Source organism: Typopeltis vanoorti, chromosome 15 (assembly GCF_054136105.1).
Source record: "Typopeltis vanoorti isolate ZY-2024b chromosome 15, IOZ_Tvanoo_1.0, whole genome shotgun sequence".
In the NCBI taxonomy this organism is placed as follows: Eukaryota; Metazoa; Arthropoda; class Arachnida; order Uropygi; family Thelyphonidae; genus Typopeltis; species Typopeltis vanoorti.
The window spans coordinates 59,672,463-59,686,498 of record NC_143563.1 but is presented as its reverse complement, the minus strand read 5'-3'; the positions used below and the strand labels follow the sequence as shown (position 1 = coordinate 59,686,498).

Sequence of the window (14,036 nt, the reverse complement as noted above, 5' to 3'; positions counted from 1 at the left end):
AATTCCTCGCAAATCTGCAGGAACAGGTGTTGAAGAACCCTGGCATTGGAATTCGGGCTTTGTTCGTGGAGTTGCTAACTGTAGCCAAGCCCTGGATAACAAGGGTAGCCAATGGTAGGCCGTATGTATGGCAGCAGGATTCGGCCCCTTGCCACACCTCTGGGAAAAGTCAAAAATGGTTGTCTGAAAATTTCTACGACTTCACCAGTCCAAATGTTTGGCCTCCAAACTCCCCAGACCTTAACCCCATGGATTATTTTGTATGGGGCGCAGTTGAAAAAGACACCAATCGCACTTCCAGTAATACAAAAGCCCAGTTAATGGATAAAATTTAAACAGTTTTTGCGGCCCTTCCCAGGGAGACTGTAGCATCAGCTTGTTCGAGGTTCCGAAGCAGAATTGAAGCTGTGATCGATGCTAATGGTGGTTATTTTGAGTAAATCTTGTTGATAGTATTGTAATTAACTCTGCCTGTAATGTTTTTTTGTCAATTCATTAAATTTAATAGATACAAAGAAGATTTTCTTTTTCCTTACGAAACTGTCAAATTTATCCCGAACACCCTGTATATATATATATACTACAAGAAAAAAGAACAAATTATTACAATTTGATGAAACATAGAGGCTAAAGGGCTTTAAGATATGTTTCTTTTCTTGTGGTTACATCAGTTGCTTTAATATCATTTTTGTTCTAGGTGGTCACCCGATTTTTTTCATCCCCCCCCTCATAGTTTCGCTGATTCTCTGCATTAGATTCATCCCAATAATTAATTTTTCCAGGCTCCTGATGCCAGATGACTTCAAGTGCAGGCCTTGAAGTCTTTTCTGCCATCGAACACAGTCCACACATGTAAAAACTCGCATCCATTTCTTCTACACGTGATTCTTACGGAATGTAAGAATCACGTACTATCATCTTTCATGTGATTCTTACGGAATCACATGATATCAATTGTACTCCTTAACTCGGTACTATTGTATCGGGGTAGCAATTTTTACTTTCTTACATTTCTTTCTTGCTTCTTCCAACACACCTTTCATCTTGCTCTATATAATATTCCATTAACACCATATAATTGTAGTGTTTTGTAAAGCTTTTTTTTCTATGGGCACCTTCTCATATGCTTTTTTCAGATCTACAAAACAAACTATGATTTCTCTACTATTTGTCATAAAGTGAAAATCTGACTTGACCACCTCTATTTGGACTGAACCCAGCTTGTTCTTTTCCAAGTTTCTCTTCCACGATCTTTCTCAACCTCTTTTCAATAATGCTTGTATAAATCTTACCTGGAACACTTAGTAGAGAAATTCCTCTAATTCTCACACTCAGCTTTATTCCTTTTTTATAGATGGGTACTATGAGAGCTCTACTCCAATCATCAGGAATTTGACCTTCTGACCAGGCCCTCTGAATTATGCAACATAACTTTTATACCTTTTCGACAAGAAATACTTAAGCATTTCTTGTCGAATATCGTCTACTCCAGCTGCCTTTTTTCATTACAAGTTTTTGATGGCTTTTTCTACCTCAAGTATTTATATGTACTCCTCTTTGCATTCCTCTTGAAAATTTTCTAGTATGGTTCTGTTGTTGCTGGTTTTGTTTAACAGTCTTTAGAAGTAATTACTCCAAATATTTAGGATATCCTTATCTTCAGTTTTCATGTAACCTTTGTCATCTTTGTTTCCTTTTAAGTACTCTTTTCTCCATTTCTAAGTTTCATCAATAGCTCCCAGAATATTTTGCCAACTTCCTGATATAGTCTTCTCATGACTCCCGTTTAGCTACTTTTTTTTTTTTACAGAGGTTAGCTCTCTTACATTTTTTTCTGTATTCTCTTAGAGCATCTGTTGATTTATTTGCTAGGAACTTTTGGTATGCTTTATTGTTTTCAAGGACTGCTTATTGTTCTTATTTTTCTATCCTTGTAGACAACGTTACCACATACCTCCCTAGCTGAATCTATGTTGTCTTCAGAGTTTGCCACGGACCTCAAGGTTTGGTTCTTGTTTTCAATCTGTTTCATATTTTCTTCAATAATGTTTGTATAGTCACCTGTAAAAATTCCTCAACTTTAATTCTTTTTAAAATTTTTTTACATACTGCTCTTGTCAATGTTATTTTTATCCTGCTTAGCACTAAATAATGGTTACTTCCAAAATCCCATGTGCACTCTTGGATCCGGACTCAGTATGATGATATCACTATCAACAATGACCTAGTCAATGAAGCTTTTCTTATTTCTTGTGTCTTTTCTCAATGTGAACTTGTGTTTATCTTAATGTTGAAATATGGTGTTAGTAATGACTAGTCTGACTGAGCAGAAGTCTATTAAATACTTACTATTATTATTAGCATTGTCCTTTTTTCCAAATTTTCTTAAAATGTTCGTATATACCTGGTCGGTTTAATTTCCTACTCTGTTGTTCAAATCTCCAAACAAGAAACACTTTTTCCATTTTCTTTGTTGCCTGTTCTAATGAACAGGCAACAAAGAAAATGTGGGACCCACAATTTGGTCCCACAATTGGGACCAAAGACACACAATTCATTGTCTATTTCTCCATTTTGAAGTTTGTCCATATAACTCTACTGAAACTGCCTTCTCATCAAGGTTCCTTTCTTTCCTTAATCATTACTACCCAAATATAACGTCCTATACTTATTTAGTAAGATCCTTTTGTGTTAATAATACCAATTTCTCTTGCACAGATTACTTCATAAGTGCTGAAGTATAATTTAATTTTTCAGAGATTCCTTCACTTTTGAAGATAGCAAAGATGTAGATGCCAATAAAAGATGACCAGTAGTGTGCCACAGGATTCTGTACTCAGCTCATTGTTGTGTAACATATAAAAGAATGGATTAGAGGGAGATACTTAGATGTTTGCTGATGGTGCTCTGTTGGGAAGCGTAATAAGGGACCACCTACGTCATAAAAACTCTATGCAGGTCAACAAATGACAACAAATGTCAGTTCAATGCTGCCGATGCAAGGTTATGCAATTTTGGACAGAGGATGCTGCAGGTAAGGTTTTTAATGGGAATTTGTTTGAATAAGTCAATGAAATAGTAACTTGGGATTTATAATTAACAATTAAAGTTTCAGAACAACACTAATAAGGTGATTAAGTAATTGTGCTGGATAACACCTGCTAAGTTGAAGATAATGCTAACTCCTAAGAAAAGCGAAGTATTATCCCTCTATTTCATAATGCATCACATCTAAGAGTACAATGTGCAAACATCACCATCTTGAAAACCTGCTACTGAAAACATTGAGTGGCAGCTCATTAAGATAACTCACCATCGAATTGCGTGTGTTAAGGATAGACTGTGGGAATGTGGTCCTAAAAGTTTGAGGAATAGATATATTTTTATGTTATTTTATTATTTTTTATGCATCTCCTGCCCACAAATAGTACTGTGGATGGCCTAAAGGGTTTTTATGATTTTAATTTTCTATTTATTACATAATCCAGACACCTTGCTCTACAAAACCAAACATTCAAGTAACTTCCAAGGGAAAGTTGAAGTAGCACTGTGTCATTCCAGGAAGCTGAGTAAGAATGTGTTTAGGAATTACATGCAGTCTGGGCTCTTTTCCTGACAACAGTGTATCTTCAGCATATGTGTGATCAGGGTTGGACCTAGATAAAATCTCAGTGAAGAACATAGGCCAACTTTTGTCACCTAATCATAGTAATAAAATTAAGGCACCAGTATTTTGTACTCCAGGCAAAGAAAACTGTATTAGAAGCTTCACTCATAATGTACAGATGTTGGTAGCAACGCTGAGTAAATCCTTAGTGCAATGCAAAAATTTGGAAAAGTATCCTTGAAGTCATTTTTATGGGTCTACTCCAGAAGAAGAAAAGCACTTTTTATACTGCTGAATGTAAGTAAGAGAGTGTAAGAGATTGCTCTTAAAAAACAACTCTTTTACAAGAATTTACTGCATAAATGTTATTTCGTCAAGATGTCTCTATACCAGGAAATAATTTTTATACTGCTGAATGTAAGTAAGAGAGTGTAAGAGATTGCTCTTAAAAAACAACTCTTTTACAAGAATTTACTGCATAAATGTTATTTCGTCAAGATGTCTCTATACCAGGAAATAATATAATTGTTTTATTTGAAATTTCACTATTGTCTCAATGCTTACCCCACAATATTTACAAAGTTATCTAATTAGCCAATTACACAACGCACACAACACAACCAATTACACTGTACCAGAAATTTCCAACATGGAATTCGCATTTCATCTTATTAATAAATAAGTTAATAAGATCATTTGAACTTAGTTTCTCTTTCCAATCCAATCCAAAAATATGGTGTATCCTTATGGCTCATGTTGCTCCTTTTGTAATCTCTGATAAAAAGATAAGCAAAGCTTTTATGTCATTATGGAGCACCCTTGGATCAGGATGTGTCTTTTGGCTGTAGCTCTATTTTTTAAATAAAAATTAAAATTTAATGAAATGATCATGTATATTGCCTGTCTTTGCTATACTTTCAGCAATAATAATCTTTGCAATCTGAAGTGGAGAATGCAGATGTTGATGAACGAATATGATGTGATGGAATAAAATAATTTAAAGTGTAAAAATAATAGTATACTATTGGATAAGAATAAATTTGGTATTTATTTTCATCCAATAAATGATGAGATTATTAGCAAATACACTCTAAAACTTGAAAAAGTTAAATGTAAAACATTAAACGATTAAAATCTAGAACTTAAAGAGGATCTGAGTCTGCAAGGTTTAAGGTAACAAGTGGTATACGAAAAGGATCAGTGCTTGGTCCACTGTTATTCAATCTGTACATTACTGATATTGAGAAAGATTTGACAAGTGACATACAGTTATTTGCTGATGATGCAAAGATAGGTAGGGTAATCAAGAAGGCTGATGATATGCAGTCTTTGCAGAATGATTTGAATTGACTGTAATTGTGGGAATGGGAAAATGGGTGTCAGTTCAATGTCAGTAAATGTAAAGTCATTCACTTCGGCATGATTAGATATCCAATGTCTTATTAGATTGGTGGGATTAGGCTAAGGATCTTGGAGTGTTAATAGATAGGAAGTTGAAGTTTAGGGGCCTGCAAATACGACTCAAAAGATAATTGCAATGCTGAAACAAATGTTCACATGTAAAGATAAGGATGTTATTTTGCCTCTTTACAAGGCCTTGATAAGTCCTCACTTAGACTAATGTTTGCAGGTCTGGTCTCCTGGTTTCCATTGTGATTCTGATATATTGGAGAGAGTAAAAAGGAGAGTGTTATAAATGATATCAGGATTGTGGAATACTGATTATGAAGACAGATTGAGAATTTGTAGACTACAGACACTAGCAAACATGAGAAAGAGAGGTGATATGATTGAGACTTACAAACTTCTGAAAGGGTCGTACGGGATTTCAATTGATGGAATTTTTCAATTTATGGATGGTGGGGAAAGGACGAGAGGGCATCCTCGGAAGCTGAGAATGAAGGCTGCTGAAGGGTGTGAGGAGTAGATTTTTCTCTCAGAGGGTGGTGCGTGATCGGAAAAGTAAACAGTTATAATCAGAGAGGGTGATGCCAAAATTTGGACATGGAATTCAGTTGAAAATTAACCCTGCCTTAATCTTGCGGTTGTTGATGCATTTTAAAAAATAAAGAAATAATATATATGATTAATAAATGATTTTAATAAAACTGTATAGTCCTTGGAATTCCAGGAATTTTTTTTAAAAAAAGTCTCAAGTCCCAGTAATTGAAAAATAGCTAACTTAGAAATCCTAGAAATAACTTTCATTTGTGCATTATGGAGAAAAATGTTGTGTTTCATAGCGCAAATTTCGGTTTGATTTTATTTAGCTAAACACACAAGATAAAAGCATTATGTTTTTTGTGCTCATTTTCCTTTGTGTAGGCATATTCCTTTGATGTTGTAAGCATTATAAATTAATTTTAGGAAGGTAATAATTCCAAGGAAGGCAATAATTCCACATTCCAAGCATTGAGTGACTTTCTATTTATTTATTATGTTATTTTATTTTTTTTGTCAATTCTGTTTTTGCCTGTATGCATTATGAATTAATAGCATTTTTCTTTTTTTAAAAAAAAAATGAAGTCTGTGATACAACCAATAGTACTATGATAACAAATTCCCTTATCTAACACATGCCATTTTAGTACATAGTTGTGCTAACATTAAGATTTGGATACCACAGAATTCACCTCTGCAGCTCTAATTTTAGTCAAGAATTAGATAATGTTAAAGTTTATGATGAGATGAGTTTTTAAACTTCCCATTGAATGTTATCAAGGACAGGAATGAAACAACAGAAGAACAGGAGATTAATACATATAAATAAATGGTGTGTATGTTCTCTAGAGAACTGAAGCCCCAAGAAAGGCCTACGATAGGTCAATCTGCCAAGAATTCGTGTGGTAAGTAACTGAGATGTGAAGTAACCGGCACCTGCTAATGTCTGATAAAATTATGGATGGATGATTGGTTACAAGTTTTTAAATAATTGACTATTAGTAAAAATAAATTAATCCTTCTCCCCACCTAACCAAATTCCCATTACAGTCAACTAACTATAGTGAACTTTGAAACTCAAAACAAATTCCTGGTCTGGTTGGCCGAATAGTTATCATACCCACTCTCCAACCAACAGGTTGCAAGCATGAATCTCACCATGAGCATGAATGTTTGCGATGTGGTGGTCTCATGGTGTGAGACCACCACGCTACTTATTGAAGGCCTGAAGTGGCTTGAAAAAGTTCTATGTTTGGTCTCTAGATTAGGGTTTTTGGAGTATGTAAAAATAATTTTAAAAAATTACAAAAATTATATAAAATGGAAAAAAAAATTCTTAGTCCACCCATGGTACAAATGTACTTTATTACTTATTAATAACCTTTCATGGGTGGGAACAACTTCAAACTGGATTAATATACTGAATTTTTGTTAGAACAGCACAAATATTATGGTGACTTTTTTTTTTTTTTTTTGTAATTTTAGTATGTTCACTATAGTGACAGCCAGCTTTATCAAATCAAAACAGACACTAAAAAGATTACAAGTTTTAGATCCTCAACTTACACATTTTTTCAAGATTTCTTCTTTAGTTGGTCCTTGTTTATTTGCCTTGTTCTTATCTTGTGATACTTGTTTGACAACAACTGGGGGCTAAAAATTAAGTATTATTATGAAGTGGTTTCAAAGAAAGACGATTGATAATATGCTTAAATTTACACTATCTGTACCAAATAAAACACAAAAAAAAACATTTTTATACAAATAATCCTATTGATCAGCTATGAACAAGGGAGATCGCAGAAACCAAACTTTGTGGTGGTAGATTTAAAAGCTTCAAAGGTTAAAGAGAGCCATTAGTAAAATAAGACTAACTATTCACTGTATTATTAAGTAATTAGCAGTAATTGGTTTTAAGATGTTAACTCAAGTTAAAATTTTAGCAAATTGTCTTTTTTGTACACCAAAAAGGAAAAATGCAGCTTTGATCAATTTTCTGGAGGAGATAAGATTGAAGGTTATAATTATAACTAGTATATGTAAAGGTTAAATAACAAATTCATTTATGTTTTTTAACAGTTTATTAATCACTAATCAATTTAAAAATTGTCAGTTAAATGAGTAGTTGGAGAACATTTAATGTATTTAATAGAATAATTTAAATGTAACAATAAACAAATGCATATATATAAGCATGCAAATAGGTGAAATTAGTTGCAAGAGAATGTTTAAATTTTTTAAGTTTCAGGCAATCATTCCTAAGATTTATAGTAGATTTAAGATTTGGTAAATGAGACCAACTTCTTATGCAAGACCTTTTAAAGGCTAGAACAGTAAGCTGCATATATGAATAAAGATGTGATAAACTTATAGATGTGTTATGATTGTCATGTTCATTGGTAGGAGTGAAAATTTCAAAATATACACTAAAGGCTGAACATACCTTTGAACATTCCAGAAATATGTTATGAAACCTATTACAAGATTTATTGGTACATTCTTGATTTCTTGTTGATGTTATTGAAGTCAACAATTAAGGACAAAGATTTAATCTTTGTCCTTAATTGTTTTTTGCAGTTGTCTTGATTTTTTGCAAAGTACCACCACCTGATATAGTTCTGCTATTACCAGAAATCTATCACATCATGCAAATTCTCTTTGATACAACAAAACATCCATAATGGAAAAATCAATTCTGAACAATTTTATAGACATTGGACAAAATGTATTTTTCATAATCAAATCTATTTTGAACCTCATCTATAACCAATATAATTAAGACAATTTATATTTGCAAAATGATAATTCCTCTGCTAGATGGGACAAAATTGATTACAATCAGAGGTAATTTCAATCTTATTAAATCTGACCATTTTTGTAGCACTAATTGTACAAAATTAGTCTACAGCATTATTTATAATAATGAATAGTTCCACTATACAAGAATACCATTATGAAATGGTTCTGCCCATTAACATGGAACGTTTACTGCATCAAATTTCTTCAGAATTCACATATATGGTCTCTGATCAACTGCTTTATTTATCTCCGGTCACAGTTCAATGACTTCTCTACTTTGATATGCCAATTTCTCATTATTCCTTTTTACTTAGATGAATTTATCAATTTTCACATTTGATATCTTTGCCAAAATTGCACTTAAATAGTTGAAATATTTTATTTAAAAACTGAGACTAATCATGCTTTTCATGTTCCTGCATATTTTGAGAATTTTTTTCTTTCTTTTACTGATCATTATACCAAATTTACTATAGCAATTATTCAACTTAGTAGTCCTAATGATGTGTAGCGGATTATTTAGGATTATATAATTGAGTTGAGTTTAATGCAACTTTCCTCCATAAACGTATTCACAAATATGAATAAGAGTAGAAAGGAATGAATTCTGTTAATCATCTACATGGAACACATTCTGAAGGAAAATGGCATTAAATCTGATGAAAAAAATTTGTGATATTACATTCATATATTTACTTCACCAAAGAAAGTTACACTCCTAAAAAATCCATTACTAATCCTTCATGACTAATTATATCTTGGATATTTTTCTGTTGTTGCTGGTTATCAAACTTCAAGCAGTATAAAGGCTACTATGATGATGGTAATTCATGAATAAAGTTACATTATTAGTAGTTACTGATCTGCAAACATTTCTTCCAAATTACCGTATTTTTCGCTTTATAAGATGCTCTTTTTTGTATCTAAAATTTATCAGAAAATTAGGACGCATCCTATAAGCCAGATGCATCTGTGTTGTACACTGATCGGTTTTTTCATGTATGCACTGTTACAGTGCATCTTCACTTGTGGGTAATGCATGATCAGTTTGAATAGTTGCACAGCCATTAACGAACACACATTTAAGCTAGCAATCAATACATTATATTAATTTTTTTTATAACCCATGAATTCTACAAAGCACAGACATAGCTATATGATTGCATTTAAATGTAGTGTGATTGAGTATGCAAAAAAAAATGACAATAGAGCAGCACTTTGGGCCTCAGCCTACAGTAAAAATATTACTATCTTGGAGGAAACAAGAGCAGCAATTAATAGAAGCAAATTTCAAAAAACAATCTCTGCAGAAAACTGGCAAAATGGCCAGAAACTGAAAATGAATTAAAAACTTGGATTATGGATCAAAGATCAGGTTGCTGTGTATCAACAAAAATGATTATTCAATATTGAACAAGCAAAATTATTGGCAACAGAAAGAAATATCAATTTTATTAAGAGAGTTGCCATCATGGTGCTTTAGGTTTATGAAGAGAAATGATTTATGAATGCGTACAAAAACAAAAATATCATAAAAGATGCCAGATAATTCAAAAATAAAATTATTGCGTTCCACACAGATTCATCATAAATGATAAAAAAAACAAGACAATTTTGAATTTTTACAGATAGCTAATATGGATGACGGGACTAACTTTTGATATGCCCTCGAACAAGACTGTTGACTCCAAAGGTAAAAAAAATATTGTTAAAACTTCTGGTCACAAAACACCTCACCATACTACTGTTTTGTTGTGCTGTGCGAATGAAAAACAAAACTGCCGCCTTTTTTAATTTTAAAAGAAAATAATGCCCAAAGAAAAACTTTTCAAAGGGGTTTATATTCATATTCATCTAAAAGGATGGATGGATGAAGTTAAGGATAAAGAAGGTGTGGTCCAGGCATCCTGGCAGTTTACATCAGAAACCTGCTTTGTTAAGTATGGGATCAGTTTAGAATGCCATAAAACCAAAGCTGTAATCCTAGGAGGACTCACCTCTGCGTTTTGACCTTTAGATGCATCAATAAACGACTCTTTAAAAATTATTATAAAAAAATTTTCAAGTATGGCATTAGTAATTCTCTTAACAGTATGGAAGATGAGTACAGTCATCACTGTCTTATTTCAAGACAGAGATGACTCTGTTTCTGATGAAGAATCAGAAAATTTTGAGAATGAAGATGAATAAAGATTTGAAAAGAAGATTGTTTATATTGCTATTATATATACACTATATGTTATTATATGCTAGATTTTTAATGATTTGATGATTTTTTAAGAACTGTTTTTTTAATCCAATAAACAGATAATACATGCATTAAAATTAAAAAAAAAAAATTTACATGAAAAAGTTGATGCATCCAACACAATAGTACATCTTATAAGGCAAAAAATACAGTAATTATTTCCCAGGACTCCAGTACTGCTATCAGAAATAATATTTTGGTCTTTGCCCAGCCAAAAATTAGTCCCCCGACCCTCTGTATGTTTTTTCTTGTCATTAAACACCAATTTTGTTAATCATTCCTTTACTAATCAGTTGAAATAACTATACTTCCTCAGATTAACTCAGCTCACTTTTTAAGTGCTGATAACATCTTGCTTATTCCTAATAGCTTCTTGATTTGTGATTTTACAAATGATTAAAATGATGAATGATGTTTCACTACCATAGTTTTTCTCAGAATTCTCTTATCTGTGATCTCTAGTCTTTGATCAACTGTTTTAATTCTAAGTTACATGTCAGTTTCATAGTGGTTTGAATATACTGCCATTTTGGCTAAATTATCTTTATACCATATAAATTTTTCAACTATTTCCACACAAAGTAGCTATACGCTTATAATGTCAATTTCATAATTAATTTGAATCTAAACTAAAATATTTAAACAGCTGAAACATTTTACTTGTTCAACAGGTTTTACAATCAGAATGCAATTGATATTTATCAACTTTTATCTTTCTATTTATAATTTTTCTACTAAATTTGTTACAGTATTAATCAATATAAAGTCATGTTGACTTGTACTGGATTTATTTAGAAGTATATCATCATCTGCAAAAGAAAACAGCTAAGTGAAACAACTTCACTTCTCATTTCAGGTTTAATGCCACTTTGCTTCATTATATAGTCACACAAATAGTGAATAATGGCAGACATAGTTTGTAACCTTTCATAATGTTCCAGTGCATAAAGGAGATTCCAAGATTGTAGTAGAAAAATTATAGACCTAATCAGTGTTTTGAAAGTGATGGCAAAAGTACTGAAAAAGTTCATTAAAGACAGAATTCAGGAATGAATGGAAATATGATACTCTTGGGGGAAGCATATGGATTTTTATGGATCAGTCATGTAACAGTAATTTACTAACTTTTTATAATAGTGACAGCTGAGTTATATAAACAGAATGGCTACATATGATGATATTACTGGATTTTACAAAGGTGTTTAACAGGATATCACATGGAGCACTATTACACAAACTGGTACAAATGAATATGATTATGAAACTGGTGATATGGAAGGTGCCTGATGAACAGGAAAAAAAAGCAGCATGGAGGAGCAGAATGCAGGTGACCAGTGTAGTGTGCTGCAAGGCTTTGCTTGGATCATTGCTGTTTATTTTGTACATATTTAGTTTCTTGTATAATGAAAACTGTGAAGCTTTCATGATTATATTCATGCGTATACCACAGTAAAAAATATATATTATTATTTATTAAATAAATATTTCAGCTACGCATCATAAGATATTATCAGCATATGTGATGAACAACAATGAAATTTGGAAACAAAGTAAAAGTAAAATGAATGCATTATGATAGAATCTGTCTAAAGTTATTTTAATTAGACATTAATTAGAATTAATATTCTACTTAGAATAAAATGTTACTGGGAACTTCAGGGATAGAAAGGCAGTCAAAATTAAGATCTGGCTGATAAAGTAAAGTTGTTCAAGGAAAGGATAGCATTTCCTTGAATATACATTCTTATTTATAACTAGACCTGTGTAAAAAGCTTGTTATTATTGCCCTGGATCTGGTCACCAATGTTGTTAATTCCATGTTGAGCAAGGCCAAATTCCAGATTTGACAAACCAGACATGGTCCTGAAGGTCTGAGATATATTTCTTGGCTGATCTTCCTGTTTAAATAAGATAAGTTGCAAAACCATGATAAACACCAGGTAGTACTAATGGTGTTAAGTTTGTCTTTTGGAACATGTAGGACATTGTGAATTTGGTTTGAATGTAATGAGTTTGAATTTCTTCAATATCTCTGCCACATGTTCAGGAATTCTGTAAACTTCTTCCCTTGGAGGAAGTGTACATGTGAGCCTTAGGTTATAACAGTTTAATAAGGCTGTTGTTTCATCGTTTCCAATTATTGTTCGGAAGCTCCTTCAGAAGCAAATTTTTGTGATCTAGACATTAATATTTCTCTAATATGTTATTTTTGAGATGGAGATGGATTAGGAACATAGCAATCTGTAGAAGTTGGTTTGTGATAGAAATCATAACCGATCCATCAGATTTCTGTTTGATATGCACATTCAAAAATGATATTCCTCCTGACAATTCTAAGGTGGCAAGTGAATTTAACCCTGTGGAGGTCGCAGCTGATCTGACAGATACATGCAAACTGTTTAATATAAATATTCTTACACATATTCAGTGTATAGCTTGGAAGTCATGACTAACTGCACGAGCATATGTTACGAGTGATATTCTGCACTGCTTTTTGCTCAGTTTGGTTTAACATGTATTATGTAAAGGTGTGTGATATTTCATAGTAATTCTATCTGAGAGATACTGCAATCTCCGACGTCAGTATAGTATTGGTTTAGTTTTTTTTTTATTTTTTTATTTACCGTTGAAAATTGCTGGAAAAATATATCGATTGGATAATCCATCAGATGTTGAAGAGAATCAGCGAATGTCACTCGAGTCCGATGATGAGAATGATAAGTCGAATGCAAAAGTGATATTTGATAGTAAATTGTATCTGAGGGATACCGTGAACTCTGATGTCAGTATTGGATTATTTGTTTTATATTGGATATATTGGATTAGCTGTTTTATTTTTCTTTGTTCAACAATTACTAGATTGTAGCTGAAAATAAATAAACAATCATGTATGATATTTGTAAATTTTTTTAAAAAGTTTTATCGCATTTTAGCACATACTAGTAATGAACATATCTCTCAGATACACGCGACCTCTGCTGCAATTTTTTCGACTGCAACCTACACAGGGTTAATATATTTAATCCCGCAGAGGTTGTGGCTGATCTCACATATACAAACAAATTGTTTAATATAAATATTCTTACACATATCCAGTGTATAGCTTGAAGGTCATGAGTAGTTGTGCAAGAATTTATTATGAGTGATATTCCACTGTTTATGTGGTCAGTTTTGGTTAACACATGTTATGTAAAGGTGTATGATATTTCATAGTAAATTGTATCTGAGAGGTACCGTGACCTCCGATGTCAGTATAGTATTGGTTTAGTTCTTTTTTTATTATTATTATTATTTACTGTTGAAAATGGCTGGAAAAATATACCGATTTGAAGAGATTCAGTGATTTTTGTTACTCGAGTCTGATGATGAGAATGACAGAGTCGAATGCGAAAGTGATATCTGATGTCAGTATAGTATTGGTTTAGGGGTTGTTTTTTTTCT

The 14,036-nt window shown here is 32.3% G+C and overlaps 1 protein-coding gene across 2 annotated transcripts in view; it reads right to left on the bottom strand.

Moving 5' to 3' along the window:
* The window catches only part of NAT1 (N-acetyltransferase 1), a 297,904-nt gene that overhangs the window by 141,527 nt on the left and 142,341 nt on the right, over positions 1 to 14,036 (bottom strand). For both annotated transcript variants that reach the window (XM_090404548.1, XM_090404546.1), the window contains one exon: positions 7,115 to 7,201. In XM_090404548.1, the coding sequence (XP_090260674.1) occupies positions 7,115 to 7,201 (87 nt within the window). The remainder of the gene's footprint in view (positions 1 to 7,114; positions 7,202 to 14,036) is intronic.